General features: G+C 38.8%; 1 protein-coding gene across 1 annotated transcript in view; it reads left to right on the forward strand.

Annotated features, from left to right (window-relative positions):
• The window catches only part of CERS3 (ceramide synthase 3), a 129,447-nt gene that overhangs the window by 40,993 nt on the left and 73,326 nt on the right, over positions 1-15,128 (forward strand). The window contains exons 5-6 of the mRNA XM_030931779.1: positions 3,603-3,717; positions 11,405-11,523. Coding sequence (XP_030787639.1) covers positions 3,603-3,717; positions 11,405-11,523 — 234 coding nt within the window. The remainder of the gene's footprint in view (positions 1-3,602; positions 3,718-11,404; positions 11,524-15,128) is intronic.

Genomic DNA, 15,128 nt, shown 5'->3' on the forward strand with positions numbered 1-15,128 from the left:
GACTTAAATTCAGAATATATAAAGAACTCAGAACTCAATAATACAAAGAAATAACTTGGTTTTAAAAATAGGCAAAAGATTTGAGTAAATACTTCATCAAAGAAGATATACAAATAGAAAATAAGCACGTGGAAAGATGCTCAACATGATTAGTCATTAGGAAAATACAAATTAAAACCACAATGCACTGGATTAGCAAAAATGTTAGAGTAAGAAACTCTGAAAATTCTTTCTTCCATAAAAACAACCAGAAAACTAGCAAAAATTGTCATAGTCAGTTTTATTTTTCAGAAATGAGAATCAACCAAAGGCTTATAGTGATCTAGGGATTGTTATTTAAGAAAAATAGCAGAATCTTGGAAGGAATAGCAAGCTGTGTGACATTTTTAACTTGCCCTGTTCCCATCTTGCCCTGTCCATCTCGGGATAGCCTTGAACAACCAATGGCCCACAATTACAGTGGAAACAAGCAGCCTGGCTGCCACTGAAAGGAGCAGAACAGAGTAGAATTTCTTTCAAAGCTCATTGTCAGAGGATTGTCATTATCTGACCTGTCTGGTGGTTCTCTGGAAGACACTACTCACAGTGCTGTCTTTATCTGACCTGACTCAGAGCTCACCCAGTGAAAAAGCCTTTTCCCTGAAAAAGAAAAGAAAATCAAGAACATCAATAAAGTGATGAAAACTATAAATTAACAAGGAACCAAATAGAAGTTCTAGGGTTAAAAACTACAATGACTGAAATCAAAATTTCATGAGAGAGGCTCAATAGCATGTTTGAGCAGGCATAAGAAAGAGTCAGCAGTGTGAGAAACAGCAAAATAAAAGAGAATGAAGAAAAATAGTCTTAGAGACTTGAATACCAACATGTACATAATGGGAATTCCAGAAGGAGAAAAGAGAATAAACAGGACCCCAAAAATGTGAAGAAATAAATGGCCAAAAATTTCCCTGAATTCTGAATCTGTATATCCAAAAAGCTAAGCAAACTCCAAGTATGATAAATTTAAAGAGAACTACACCTACATATGTCATAATCAAATTGTCAAAAGCCAAAAAGAAAGAATCTTGAAGGCAGCAAGAGTGGAGCAACTCATCACATACAAGGAATTCTCATTATGATTAGGAATTGATTTCTCATCAGCATCTATGTAGGCCAAAGGCAGTGGAATGACACATAAAAAGTGCTGAAAGAAAAACACTGTGAACCAAACAAAACTCTCCTTCAAAATGAAAGAGAAATTAAGACATTCTCAAATAAACAAAAACCAAGAGAATTAATTACTAGCAGGCCTAGCATAGAAAAAGTTTGAAAGGAAGTCCTTCAGACTGAAATGAGAGTTCACAAGACAGTAACTCAAATCCACATGAAGAAATAGCACCAGTAAAGGTAACTACATAAGAAAATAAAATGATAGTATAACCATATTTTTTGTTTGTAACACTTTTTCTCCTATCCGATTTAAAAGGCAATTGCATAAAACAATAATCTAAATCTGTGTTGATCAGAACACAATTTATAAAGATGTAATTTGTGAGACAAGAGTACAAAGGAGGGGAAGGGGAATAGCATTTTTTAACCCTATTGAAATTAATTTGATATTAATCAGAACTAGGATGTTATAAATTAATATGTTAATTATAATCCCCAAGTCAGTCACTAAGAAAATAACTTTTAAAATAGTAAAAAACCAAAAAGAAAAGAAAGTTAAAATGGTACATGAGAAAATATCTGTTTAACACAAAATAAGGCAGTGATGGACAAATAAACAAAAGGGCATAAGATATATAGAAAACAAATAGCGAAATGGCAGATATAAATCCTGTTTTGTTAGTAATTACTTTAAATGTAAATGGAATAAACACTTTAATTAAAGGCATAGATAAAATAGTTAGGAAAACACGAACCAACTATATATTGTCCACAAAAGACACCTGTTATGTTTGAAGACACAAATAAGTTGATTGTAAAAGGATGGAAAAAGAGACCATGCAAAAAGTAACCAAAAGAGGACTGGAGTATCTATACTAATATCATACAAAATGTAATTTAATAGATTTCAAAATTGTTACTACAGACAAAGGACATTTTATAATAATAAAAGGGTAAATCTGTCCAGATGATATAACAATTATAAACATATACATACTTAGCAAGAGAATTCCAAAATACGTGAAGTAAAAACTGATAGAATTAAAAGGCAATCAGGCAAGTCAACAATAATAGTTGTAAACTTCAATACTCACTTTCAATAATTGATAGAACAGCTAGGCAGAAGATTATCAACAGGTAAATAGAAGACTTGAACAATATTGTAAACCAACTAGACCTACCAAACATCTATAGAACACTCTACTCAACAACAGCAGAATACGCATTCTTCTCACATGCACAAAGAACATTCTCCAGAATAGATCACATATTAGGCTATAAAACAAGTCTCAATAAATGTGAAAGGATTTAAATAGAAAGTATGTTTTCCAACCACAATGAAATGAAATTAGAAATCAATAACAGCCAGGCACAGTGGTTCATGTCTGTAATCCCAACACTTTGGGTGACTGAAACAGGAGGATCACTTGAGGCTAGAAGTTGGAGACCAGTCTGGGCAACATAACGAGACCCTCATTTCTTAAAAAAAGAAATCAAAAACAGAAGGAAATCAAGAAATTAGCAAATACATGTAAACTAGATAACATATTTCTAAATAACTAACCAGTCAGGGAAGAAATCACAAGGTAAATTAGCAAATGCTTGAGATGAATGAAAAAGAAAATGCCATACTAACTTAATGGAATGCAGCAATAGCAGTGTTTGAAGGGAAACTTATAGCTGCAAACACCTATATTTAAAAGGAAGAAAGACCTCAAATCAATAATGTAAACTTCCACCTTAACAGACTAGAAAAAATAAAATCAATCTAAATTTAGAGCAAGTAGAAGATTGGAAATAATAAAGATTATAATGGAAATTCAACAAAAAGCCACTACGCACCCAGTAGAACTGCCAAGGCTGACAGTACCATGTGTTGGCAGGGATATGAGCTAACTGGAACTCTGACAAATTATTGGTGGGAATGCAATATAGTACAACTACTTTGAAAAACAACTTGCCAGTTTTTTATAAAGTTAAATGTACACTTGCCATATCACCCATCAATCCTATTGTTAGGTATTTGCCCTAGAGTTCTGCCATTTTTTCTCATGTTAGAACTTGAAATCGGAAGGTAGTAATTTCTTTAAGATAATAACACCAAATAAAACATTTTCTAACAGAATTCCTGTTTGTTTCAATCCCTGGGAGTCTTTAAAATTCTAAGTAGAACAGCTTATTCTATTTCCTAAATCTTATCTCTAAATACATTTGGATTAACATAAAATGAATTTTAGAATTGTGCAATTTTTTTTTTTTTAATTATTGCTTGTATGTATGGCCTGAAACTTTTCTGTGTCGAGAGACACATTTTGACTATAGGTAGCCCCAGTGCCAACATAAATGAATGATTGATTTCATTAGGAACCTAGAGTTACAGCTTTAATTTTCTGGTGTCATTGTGGATTTATTCTTAGATTTTGAATTTCTTTCTTTTCGTATTTTTGTAGATTTGTTGCTTCACCTCTAGCAAAATCGTTTGGCATTAAAGAGACAGTTCGAAAGGTTACACCAAATACTGTCTTAGAGAATTTTTTCAAACATTCCACAAGGCAACCAATGCAAGTAAGTACAAATTCTTTGCTTTTCAATTTAAAAATCTTCTTTCTTAATGGTTCAGTTATCTATAGCTTACCTTGTGTGTGCAAAAATCTATTCCAGTTGACCAGCAAATGATTTATATTAATTTGGATTTATTATTTCTTTGTTCTGTTGACAGGTTTAGAACATCCCAAGTATGATACATATGCTAATATAAAATAACAAATGTTAACAGTTGAACTATTTTATTTAACTATCGTGTTGAGCACTAATGATCAGTGCCATAATTTGGGCATAAAGGTCAAAATTTAATTTTTAATGGTAGAATATATACAAAGTATACAGATGAAGAAAGATAATTGCTTGGGCAGAGAAGCCCATATCTGACACTTTTGATGATTGTGGCATCATCAAAATATATTACACACATTATGAAAATCCTCATTGGAGTCGCTTTCATGAGCAGGACTGTTATTTTATTCAAAGCCTCAATATACTCAGAAATATGCTGTGCCCCAACTACTCTCCAGAGAGAATTTCTGAGAAAGTCACAGTTCTCTTCACAATATAAAGTTTCCTTCGTTTATGTTGTAGTACACCGCATACTTAAATACATGAAGAAAAAGAAAAAAGAAAAAGTTTTTAATAGTTAAAAAAAAAGTCCAAGTAAGTCTAGTGTTCACTCCAGTTTTATTATATTTCCATAGTTAAAATGACAGATGAAACAAAACTTCTCCAAACAAGAAATGGGGAAAGGATTCCCTATTTAATAAATGGTGCTGGGAAAATTGGCTAGCCCTAAGTAGAAAGCTGAAACTGGATCCTTTCCTTACCCCTTATACGAAGATTAATTCAAGATGGATTAGAGACTTAAATGTTAGACCTAATACCATAAAAACCCTAGAAGAAAATCTAGGTAGTACCATTCAGGACATAGGCATGGGCAAGGACTTCATGTCTAAAACACCAAAAGCAACGGCAGCAAAAGCCAAAATTGACAAATGGGATCTAATTAAACTAAAGAGCTTTTGCACAGCAAAAGAAACTACCATCAGAGTGAACAGGCAACCTACAGAATGGGAGAAAATTTTTGCAACCTACTCATCTGACAAAGGGCTAATATCCAGAATCTACAAAGAACTCAAACAAATATACAAGAAAAAAACAAACAACCCCATCAAAAAGTGGGCAAAGGATATGAACAGACATTTCTCAAAAGAGGACATTCATACAGCCAACAGACACATGAAAAAATGCTCATCATCACTCGCCATCAGAGAAATGCAAATCAAAACCACAATGAGATACCATCTCACACCAGTTAGAATGGCAATCATTAAGAAGTCAGGAAACAACAGTTGTTGGAGAGGATGTGGAGAAATAGGAACACTTTTACACTGTTGGTGGGATTGTAAACTAGTTCAACCATTATGGAAAACAGTATGGCAATTCCTCAAGGATCTAGAACTAGATGTACCATATGACCCAGCCATCCCACTACTGGGTATCTACCCAAAGGATTATAAATTAGTCTACTACAGAGACACATGCACACGTATGTTTATTGCGGCACTATTCACAATAGCAAAGACTTGGAATCAACCCAAATGTCCATCTGTGACAGACTGGATTAAGAAAATGTGGCACATATACACCATGGAATACTATGCAGCCATAAAAAAGGATGAGTTTGCGTCCTTTGTATGGACATGGATGCAGCTGGAAACCATCATTCTTAGCAAACTATCACAAGAAGAGAAAACCAAACACCGCATGTTCTCACTCATAGGTGGGAACTGAACAATGAGATCACTTGGACTCGGGAAGGGGGACGTCACACACTGGGGCCTATCATGGGGAGGGGGGAGGAGGGAGGGATTGCACTGGGGAGTTATACATGATATAAATGATGAATTGATGGGTGCTGACGAGTTGATGGGTGCAGCACACCAACATGGCATAAGTATACATATGTAACAAACCTGCACGTTATGCACATGTACCTTAGAACTTAAAGTATAATTAAAAAAAAAAAAAAATAAGGACAACTCACACACACACACACACACACACACACACACACACACACAAACTTCTCCAAAAGTGATACAACCTCTATGATGAATACAAACAGCAATCCCCAGTAATTTAAAAAATCAAGTACATATACTAACACAGTTCTAGGATAAATAGATTTTTGAGGGTCCTGAAGTTTATTTGCTGAATTAAGTTGCCTCTACTATGACAATTGCTCTAATTTGTTCTCGTGGTTTCTCTGCACATGAAAGCACATTGAGGTTTGACCGCCTCACATGAGATATAGTGTCCAGAATTGCTCATAGCAAGTGAGAGCTGGCTCTAACTTGTTCTGCCCTCAGCTCCTGTATTTGACTGCTTTTGTAACCTAGGGATAGTCTGACAAGCCATCTTTATATATTTTTTATTCCCATGTGCTTTAAATGACTGACATCATTCATCTAAATCCCTTTGTTACCACTGGTGATAATAATATCTAAGCATCCCTTTATATGTTTCAAATGGGAAATTATTTAGCTGTGTTAAAAAAAAAATAGGGCTCTTTCTGGAACCCTTATTATCCTTCTTTGTTTGGGAACAACTAGCTTTAGTAATACTTTGTATAAAATGGGAAGAACAGTGCTATAATACCAGTTAGTTGCTATACTTGCTATTGCTAAGAGCTTCTAGTCAGCTTTTCAGGATATTTAAAATCATCTAGAAAATTTGATCCTTACCAAGCATCTCCGCTATGGAGAAAAAATGGCCATATGACAAAGGAAAACTAAAGATAGCTGAAAAGGTTTATAGGGTGGTGGTCTTTCTTTTTCATGATTAAGATGAGGAAACTTAAGGCCCAGCCAAAGGGAAATGAGTGGTCATGAAGCTAATGAGTGGCTGAATGAAAAGCTAGAACCTGGCCCATACTTCCAGTCTAGTAACCTTTCCACCATGCTCCAGTGAGTTCGTTATCTGTAACTGGAATGTTAAAAATATATTTTAAAGGCTGGCTCTGTGTTTATAGTAATTATTCTAACTCAACTGACATTACAGTATAGTTTAATACAGACAGAATTTTGACATTTGCATCAAGTAAGAGGGAAAAAAAAGTGACCGGGTGCAGTGACTCATGCCTATAATCCCAGCACTTTGGGAGGCCGAGGTGGGCGGATCATGAGGTCAGGAGATCGAGATGCTGGCCAACATGGTGAAACCCTGTCTCTACTAAAAATACAAAAATTAGCTGGGCATGGTTGTGAGTACCTGTAATCCCAGCTACTTGGGAGGCTGAGGCAGGACGATAGCTTGAACCAGGGAGTCAGAGGTTGCAGTGAGCCGAGATCACACCACCGCACTCCAGCCTGGTGACAGAGTGAGACTCCATCTCCAAAAAAGAAGTTATATATCACCCCCAAAGTGTTAGCTTCCCCTATTGAACCAAAAAGGTGGAGGAACATAAGATTCCTAAATTATATTGCTCTGAGATTAAAAGACTGAGGCGGCATTTGTATAGTATATGAAAATAACAATAATTTGGCCAGTAAAATGTCCATAGCTTAAAAGCACTAGGACTTAGGAAGATAGAATAGTAATACAGGAGGACAGAGTTCATGACTTAATAGTAATTGCAGATACAGAAACAAACTCATCTCACCATACCTCCCACATTAACCTGGCCAGTGTCATACAGGTAACACTTTGCTTAATTATGGCTGAGGTAATAAGACAAGTTGCTGGGTGGATGAAAAACAGTTTTGTACTGATTCAAGATTAGGGTATTGCCACTAAAAAAAGTATTCAAAACCTAAAACAGTAGGATATTGCATTGGTAATATTTGTAGATAACACCTGACTTTATTAAAACAATTGAGTACACAGACCCAAGGATGCTTCTTCAGCAGCTACAGACTGCACCAGTAAAACAAAACACTTCCGTGCATATGACATTGACTGTGGGCTGGTTAGCACAGAAGGGCATAACATGGCCTAAAATACTATACACATGAGCCTCCAGTGAGAGTTTTGGTCTGTGATATTGCAGTTCTCTTATGATTGTATCTATGCAGGTGTGTGTCTGTTACATATGCACGTGTGCGTATCAAGAACGACTTCCAGATGTTTGGGGTAAGACCAACAGCTCTGACCAACAGATCAATTATAGTGCTATAGGTAACATGTAGTAACAGTGGAACTTATTATCTAGCCCTTTCCCTTAGCAAAATAAAAAATAATTATATATATCTATATCTATAGATAGATAGATATCTTAGATATCTATAGACAGATAAGATATCTATCTATCTATCTATAGATATAGATATATGCTGATGCAGAACAAATAAGTTCTGGAAGAGAGCTATAGGAAACGTGGCACTGTTAGACTGACCTCAAGCCAGTTACTATAATCAATAAAGGTATTCCAGTGTGCTAACTTGAGTCATTCATAGATTCAAACACTTTTCGAGCAAAAACCTCTTCTAGTGCAATTGATTGTACAGATGAGACATGTGAGAGCCAAAGAGGTAGGGTGACTCCTCCACTGGCACAGAGGGTTCCGTTTTCAGTCCAGAGGCCAGGTCTGTTGGCCCCATTCAGCACTTCTCCTTTAGGCCATTCGATCTCTCCTTGAGGCTGTGCCTGCGAGAGGCCTTTCCTGTATGTTCTAACCCACTTCTGAATGTTCACAGCAATAGGTAGTATAGAGGCTAAAATACAAACTGTGAGGACAGACCATGTGGGTTTAGAGCTTGGCTCTGTCACAGGCTTTCTGTGTGGAAATGGACAGATTAAACTTCCTGTGCCTCAGTTCCTCCTCTGTGAATTGAGCATAATTACATTGCTTATCTCATAGGGCTCTTTCTTGTGAGGATCAAATTGAGTTAATACATATAAAGTGCTCAGAATAGCACCTGGAACATAGTAGATGCTCAGTAAAGGTCAGCTATTATTATTTGTACCATTAACTTTGTGCCTATCATGCACTGACTTCCAAAGGAGCCTGTTTAAGCATGTCTTCTTAACTCAAGGGAGTTGTCACTTTGTTTCTTAATCATGCTTGTTTTTGTTCCCATGACATCTTGCACTATTTTCTGATCATTACAGATGGTCAATAAATGCTTCATGTTTCACACATTAATTCGAGAAAACACTTTTAGAGACTTTTGCTTGTAAGGAGTTTTCTCTCTCAATAATATCATAGTGCGTGAGGGCAGTATTGACAAGACTGACTTTCAACTAGATTCTTCTGTACTCCAAAATAGAAAAAAAAAGCTTCACATCATAAACAGTTACTGTCTTCTATATATGTTTATTAATAATTCATTAGGCAATTATTTGTAGAAGTCATGGGATAATAAAATTAGGTTGTTCTAAGATCTGAGAACATTCCAGAATAAAGACAAGGACTTTAGTTTGCTTTGCTCACTACTGAATCTCCCACGCATAGATGGTGCCTGGCACCAGTGCATAGAGACTCTTTAAATCCTTCCAAATGAATGAATGACTAAAACACTTCAAATAGTAAAGCTAGGCCCAGAGCCCCTTCCGTCTGAGCACACAGAGTATAGTGCAGCAGCATGCCAGAATATGTCCTGTTGTGCACCAACCAACAGAATTTGAATTGTATTCTCCATTTTAGGGGGTCTGTTCATGTTTGCAAATTACGTTAAAAGTAAAGGAATACTTTCGTAGTCCATGGTTTCCTTTCTGTGTTTGTTTATAAAAATCTCTAGCATTGGCACAGCTAATGCTAATGGGATTACAGGAGCCCACCATAACGCCCGGCTAAGTTTTGTATTTTTAGTAGAGATGGAGTTTCACCATATTGGCCAGGTGGGTCTTGAACTACTGACCTCAATAGTTTCATTAGCATATTCCAGTCCCTTGGTCCTCAAATCATCCCTCTGAGATGGGTAGCAAACATTCTCTTAATATCCCATTTTCCATGGCGGTCAAAGTGCGGTGCTTATGCCTACATAGCTAGGAGGTAGCAGAACTGGATCTTCTGTTTTCAGCTTCCTGCCCTTCCTACCATATCCAATTGCTTTGACACTGCAGTGTTCTTTCCTTCCTGCGAGGGAACATATGAGATAATCTAGCAGAAGCTATCCGGCTGGTCACAGACTTTCGGGTATTCAGCCATCTGGCCCACAGGCAGGCTTTGTTTGGCCCTCACGATATTCATCCATAATTGGTTTAAATTTACCTTGAGGGATTGGTGAACATTTTTTAAAACCTAGTGATTTCCCATCAGAATCCTGGGTCTGCACATTTTCTCTGGAAGCGTCAGCCAGATCTCCGTCTTACCTGGCCTTTTGGAACATGATATGTGCTTTTCTGCCTGCCTGCTGTATCCATACAGCTCCCACTTCTTTCCTCAGCATTGAAGCTGAGGGTCAGTTTTATGCCATTTTATTTTTCACAAAATAGAATTAAGAGGAAATGTAAATGTTTATTTTATCTATTTATTTATTTTGAGATGGAGTCCTGCTCCGTCACCCAGGCTGGAGTACAGCGCCACGATCTTGGTTCACTACAACCTCTGCCCCCAAGTTTCCAGCAATTCTCCTCCCTCAGCCTCCGGAGTAGCTGGGATTACAGGAGCCCACCATCATGCCCGGCTAAGTTTTGTATTTTTAGTAGAGATGGAGTTTCACCATATTGGCCAGGTGGGTCTCGAACTACTGACCTCAGGTGATCCGCCTGTCTCAGCCTCCCAAAATGCTGGGATTATAGGCATGAGCCACCATGCTGGGCCAGAAATATTTCTTATATTTACTTGGGAAATAAAAAATCAAGAGGGCTGGCATTTTTCGTGATCATATTTCTTTGTGGATGTGCAGGTTACATAGGTTTAAAGTACAAAACATTCCTATGTTAAAATCCCACTGTGAAACAGACCTGGTCCATTTGGTCATTTATGTTTCTTGTCTGGCTTGGGTCAATCTTCGAATTGTTAACCTTTGAGAGAATCTATCATTCATATTGTTTCCAATTTTAAATCATAGCCTACAACTTCTACTTCCCGAAAGAGAAGCAATCATCATCATCATCGTCATATTTTGCAATTGTTATTTTTGTTCTTGAAATTATTTTGGATTAGTTTGAAATAGGCTCTCTCTATATAATTAAATGTAAAAGTAGATGGCTAACACCTGTTTGAGTTTTTCCTGCATTATCTTCTGGAGCTGTCAGAAAGATCATGTGAAATAACAAAATGCACTAGCCTAAGTTCTTGTCCACACTTTGCTACTAATTTTAGGTTTTTGGACAAGTCATTAAACTTCTTGGGGTTTCAGTTCCTCATAGGAAAAATGAGGAGATTGGATTTTATTGGATTTGATTTAAACTATACTGCTCTACCTGGCGCCTAGGAAGTCCTAAGCACATTTTAGCTGAACAAGTGAACTCACACATGCAACTTAAACGCATGGGTTGCTGCCAACTTATGGAGAATTGATCTTTCTCAGTAACTTAGAGAGCTAGGATAGTAACATTTTGTTTTTTGGTGTGTGTGTGTGTGTGTGTGTGTGATTCCATAAGCAAAAGAGGTAAATTCCCTGGCTCCAGGTCTCATGACAGAATTTTTCTCACCCCCAATACTGAAGCTCTTGTAACTCAATCTTCCTGTCTCTTGTCTGCCTGCCAGTCTGACTCTGTTCTTTATCACTCATTTATTCGTTTCATCCCTTTTCAGACTGATATTTATGGACTGGCAAAGAAGTGTAACTTGACGGAGCGCCAGGTAGAAAGATGGTTTAGGAGTCGGCGCAATCAAGAGAGGCCTTCCAGGATGAAGAAATTCCAGGAAGCTTGGTAAGGAGGATGGACCGAGCTTTAGGAATGCTGCCGTCCTGTCTGGAGCAGAGTGGTCCTTGCAGAGAGAATACTGCCAGGGCAGCAGAGGGAGGGTTCAGACCCATCTCTGTCACCCACCGATGTGGTGTTTTAGGCTCCTCACACATTTCCCTTCCCTGCTTCCTCCACTCCTTTATAAATCGAGTAAGCTCTGAACTCTATTTATCCAGCCCCCCGAACCAGAATAGGTTCAGACAGACTCCCACACTATGAACTCTCTAAGATGAACAGGAGATGTTATGTACTCAGCCTGAAGCACAGAAAAAATCATAAAAATGTCTTAACTGGTGTTTCTCTTTTCTTAGGGTCAGGGTTGGCCCTAGGTCATCAGACTTTATCACCTGGGTCCAACCATCTTAATGGTAAGAGCAGAGAATGTCTGTGAGGACGTGTGTTCCCTCTCAGAACACTGAGAAGGCCTCTCTGTGTGGCGTGGCTCATGACCTCAGTCCTCCAGTGGGGTGCACAGCCCATCCTCTTGGTTTCTCAGGAGGCTTGGCAGGAGGATCAGGGTGGGCTGGGGCGTCAAGTGGGGTCTTACCAGAGCTGCCTACTTGGAGTCCATTCTGAGGGCAGGGAGACTGCATTGGATTTATTTTTAGTTTCATTTGAGTTCTGCTTTTTTTTTCTCCCTCCTATAGGATATCATAGTACTTTAGGTCACTCTCTTGTGGCAGAAACTGACACTTGTGCAAAAAATGGTGAACCAGGTCATTGCTCTCACTTTGTTTCGCCTTCTTTGTATCCAGACGAATGTGTGTGAGTTGGGTTGTGTTCAATGCCACATTCTATGCACCAGCAGTGTTCCATCTTCCTGCCTGATCCCTCACATTGCCCAGTGACTTCCATGAGATACTTTTGTTTTAAAGGTGAAATGAATAAGGGAGCTGATGTAAGACTCCCAAATAAGCAGAGGCTGTAGAAGGCTAAACTTTAATAACTTCCTTTAATCCATCTATATGTTCCCTATCAGATAATCCAATTGTGAAACTGGGTGATGTTTAAAAAGAGAGACCCATTCTTCAGGATGTCTCCAAACACTTCTCACCACAGGCTTCCATTGCCTTTCTCATAGCAGCTTGTGGTGTATGACCTTGTTTGTTTTCTTTTTTTTTTTTTTTTTTTTTTTTTTTTGAGATGGAGTCTTGCTCTGCCACCCAGGCTGGAGTGCAGTGGCCGGATCTCAGCTCACTGCAAGCTCCTCCTTCCGGGTTTACGCCATTCTCCTGCCTCAGCCTCCCGAGTAGCTGGGACTACAGGCGCCCGCCTCGTCGCCCGGCTAGTTTTTTGTATTTTTAAGTAGAGACAGGGTTTCACCGTATTAGCCAGGATGGTCTCGATCTCCTGACCTCGTGATCCTCCCGTCTCGGCCTCCCAAAGTGCTGGGATTACAGGCTTGAGCCACCGCGCCCGGCTGACCTTGTTTGTTTTCTAACCAACATCTGTCTGGTTTTTATGTCTTGAAAGTTTGGTAAATATATAGTTGCTGCTTGGCAGAAGTATACGTCTCTAACCATCAGCACAAAACAGTACAAAATGGAGCTGATCTTACATTATATCATCCTATTTCTTGCTCTCAATCATTCATTCTTGCTAACAGATGATTCTTAAATAAAGACCCCAAACAGGGACTAATTCTCCACCTCTGAGCTGAATCATATTTTAATAAAATTCTCTGGCATTTTTTAAAATACGTTATAGTGCCTTACAGGTTATAATTGTTTGATCCATCCAGGAGTGGTGGCTTATGCCTGTAATCCCAGCACTTTGGGAGGCCAAGGCAGGCGGATCACGAGGTCTGGAGATCAAGACCACGGTGAAACCCTATCTCTACTAAAACCACAAAAAATTAGCTGGGCATGGTGGCAGGCGCCTGTAGTCCCAGCTACTTGGGAGGAGGCTGAGGCAGGAGAATGGCGTGAACCCGGGAGGCGGAGCTTGCAGTGAGCCAAGGTCACACCACTGCACTCCAGCCTGGGCGACAGAGCGAGACTCCGTCTCAGAATAATACTAATAATAATAGTCATAATTGTTTGATCCTTCTGCCAATGATATGACACAGTCGGGGAAGGTGGAGCCACCCTGTTTCAATGAGAAACTGCACATCCATCTAGTTTAAGGGTCTCTTAGGTGTTTCAATGGCTGTTGCATTCAGATCTTCTGACTCCTATTCTGATACTATTTCTTGTTCTATCATACTGCCCCTGGCACCTAATGCTTACCTCCCAGCAAGCAGAGGATCATTAAATTGAGTAATATGTGGGTATCTGGCCATGTCAGTAAGCCTACTAAAATTCTTCCAGAGTTCAGGCTGGAGAAGGGAATTTTGAGTTACCCTTATCAATCAGTCAGGCAGTGCAGAGATAAAGGTTAGTGTATTTTCTGTGCATAGCACTGTCCTGGATTTTGTGGCATTCTAGATTTTAAGAGAGGAGTAACATGTGAGTCATGGTTTCTGGTCTTAAACAGCGAATTAGGGAGGCCAGATTATCACACACAAAACCGTAACATCTATTGTCACGCCACCCCAGTGGCACATGGGAGTGTACACCAGCAGATACAACATCATGTTTAGATGTGTTGTGGGAATTTAGAGGTGATGGCATCAGCATGGCTGGAGAAGTTAAAGAAAGGCTTTCTTGAGAAGGGAAGACATAGGTTGGACCTTGAAGAATGGGTCAGATTGCCATAAAAAAAGAAAGCAGGGTTTGAGGCAGTATTTTCAAGTAAGGCAAAGACACAAAGCAGGAAATTATGCAATATATTCAGGACACAGTAAGTGGGCCCATGAATAAAATTTAAGCTTTATCTTATTCTTTAGCAATGTCACATGTTTATTCTAAGTTAAAAGTTTTTATGTACTAGATAAACAGACTAAACCTAGTGCCATGCTGTTTAATTGTACAGGGACTCTGCTTTTTAAAAATCAGCTGTGGGATGTGCTACAGAAGTCATAGCGTGAGGTACCTAAACTCAAGACTTTTGAAAATCTCCGGGCACTTATTCCTTAACAGCAGCTCCTAAGATTACTTTCCAACAGGCAAAAATTCCTCTGTAACGTCCAGATGGATGAGCCCCCAGACACCTTGAGTTCAGTGTATTGGTTCCTTGGTTACTTTCATTCATGGTGACCCTTGTGCCCTATTCCACAGCATTCAGGATTTTAATACATAATGGGTCCTTTTTTTAAAAAAAAAAAATCAAATTCCACATTAGCTGACCACTTTTTCATTTTAAAATACACATTTCCACCTAGCAATAAGAAGGACCTCCAAGTTCTTAGGTATCCAGGTAGGAGAACTCCTCAGTGTGGGAGAAAGGGCTCTCCCTGGCTAGGTGGATGTGCCCTCACCCTCGTCTGACCCGTCCAGTCCACAGTCCACTCTATGCAGCGTCCCCACCACGGGCCTCCCGTCTAGCCCCAATAGTGCCTCTCACCACTCTGCCCATTCCTCCCTGGTTGCACCACGCAGTCTCTCCTTTCACTATCACCATCGTTGCCCAACCAATTTGTTTCTGAATAGTTTTTCAGTGGGTTTTCTCCCCTCCCATGTTTATGTTTA

Source organism: Rhinopithecus roxellana, chromosome 5, assembly GCF_007565055.1.
Source record: "Rhinopithecus roxellana isolate Shanxi Qingling chromosome 5, ASM756505v1, whole genome shotgun sequence".
NCBI classification, from domain to species: Eukaryota; Metazoa; Chordata; class Mammalia; order Primates; family Cercopithecidae; genus Rhinopithecus; species Rhinopithecus roxellana.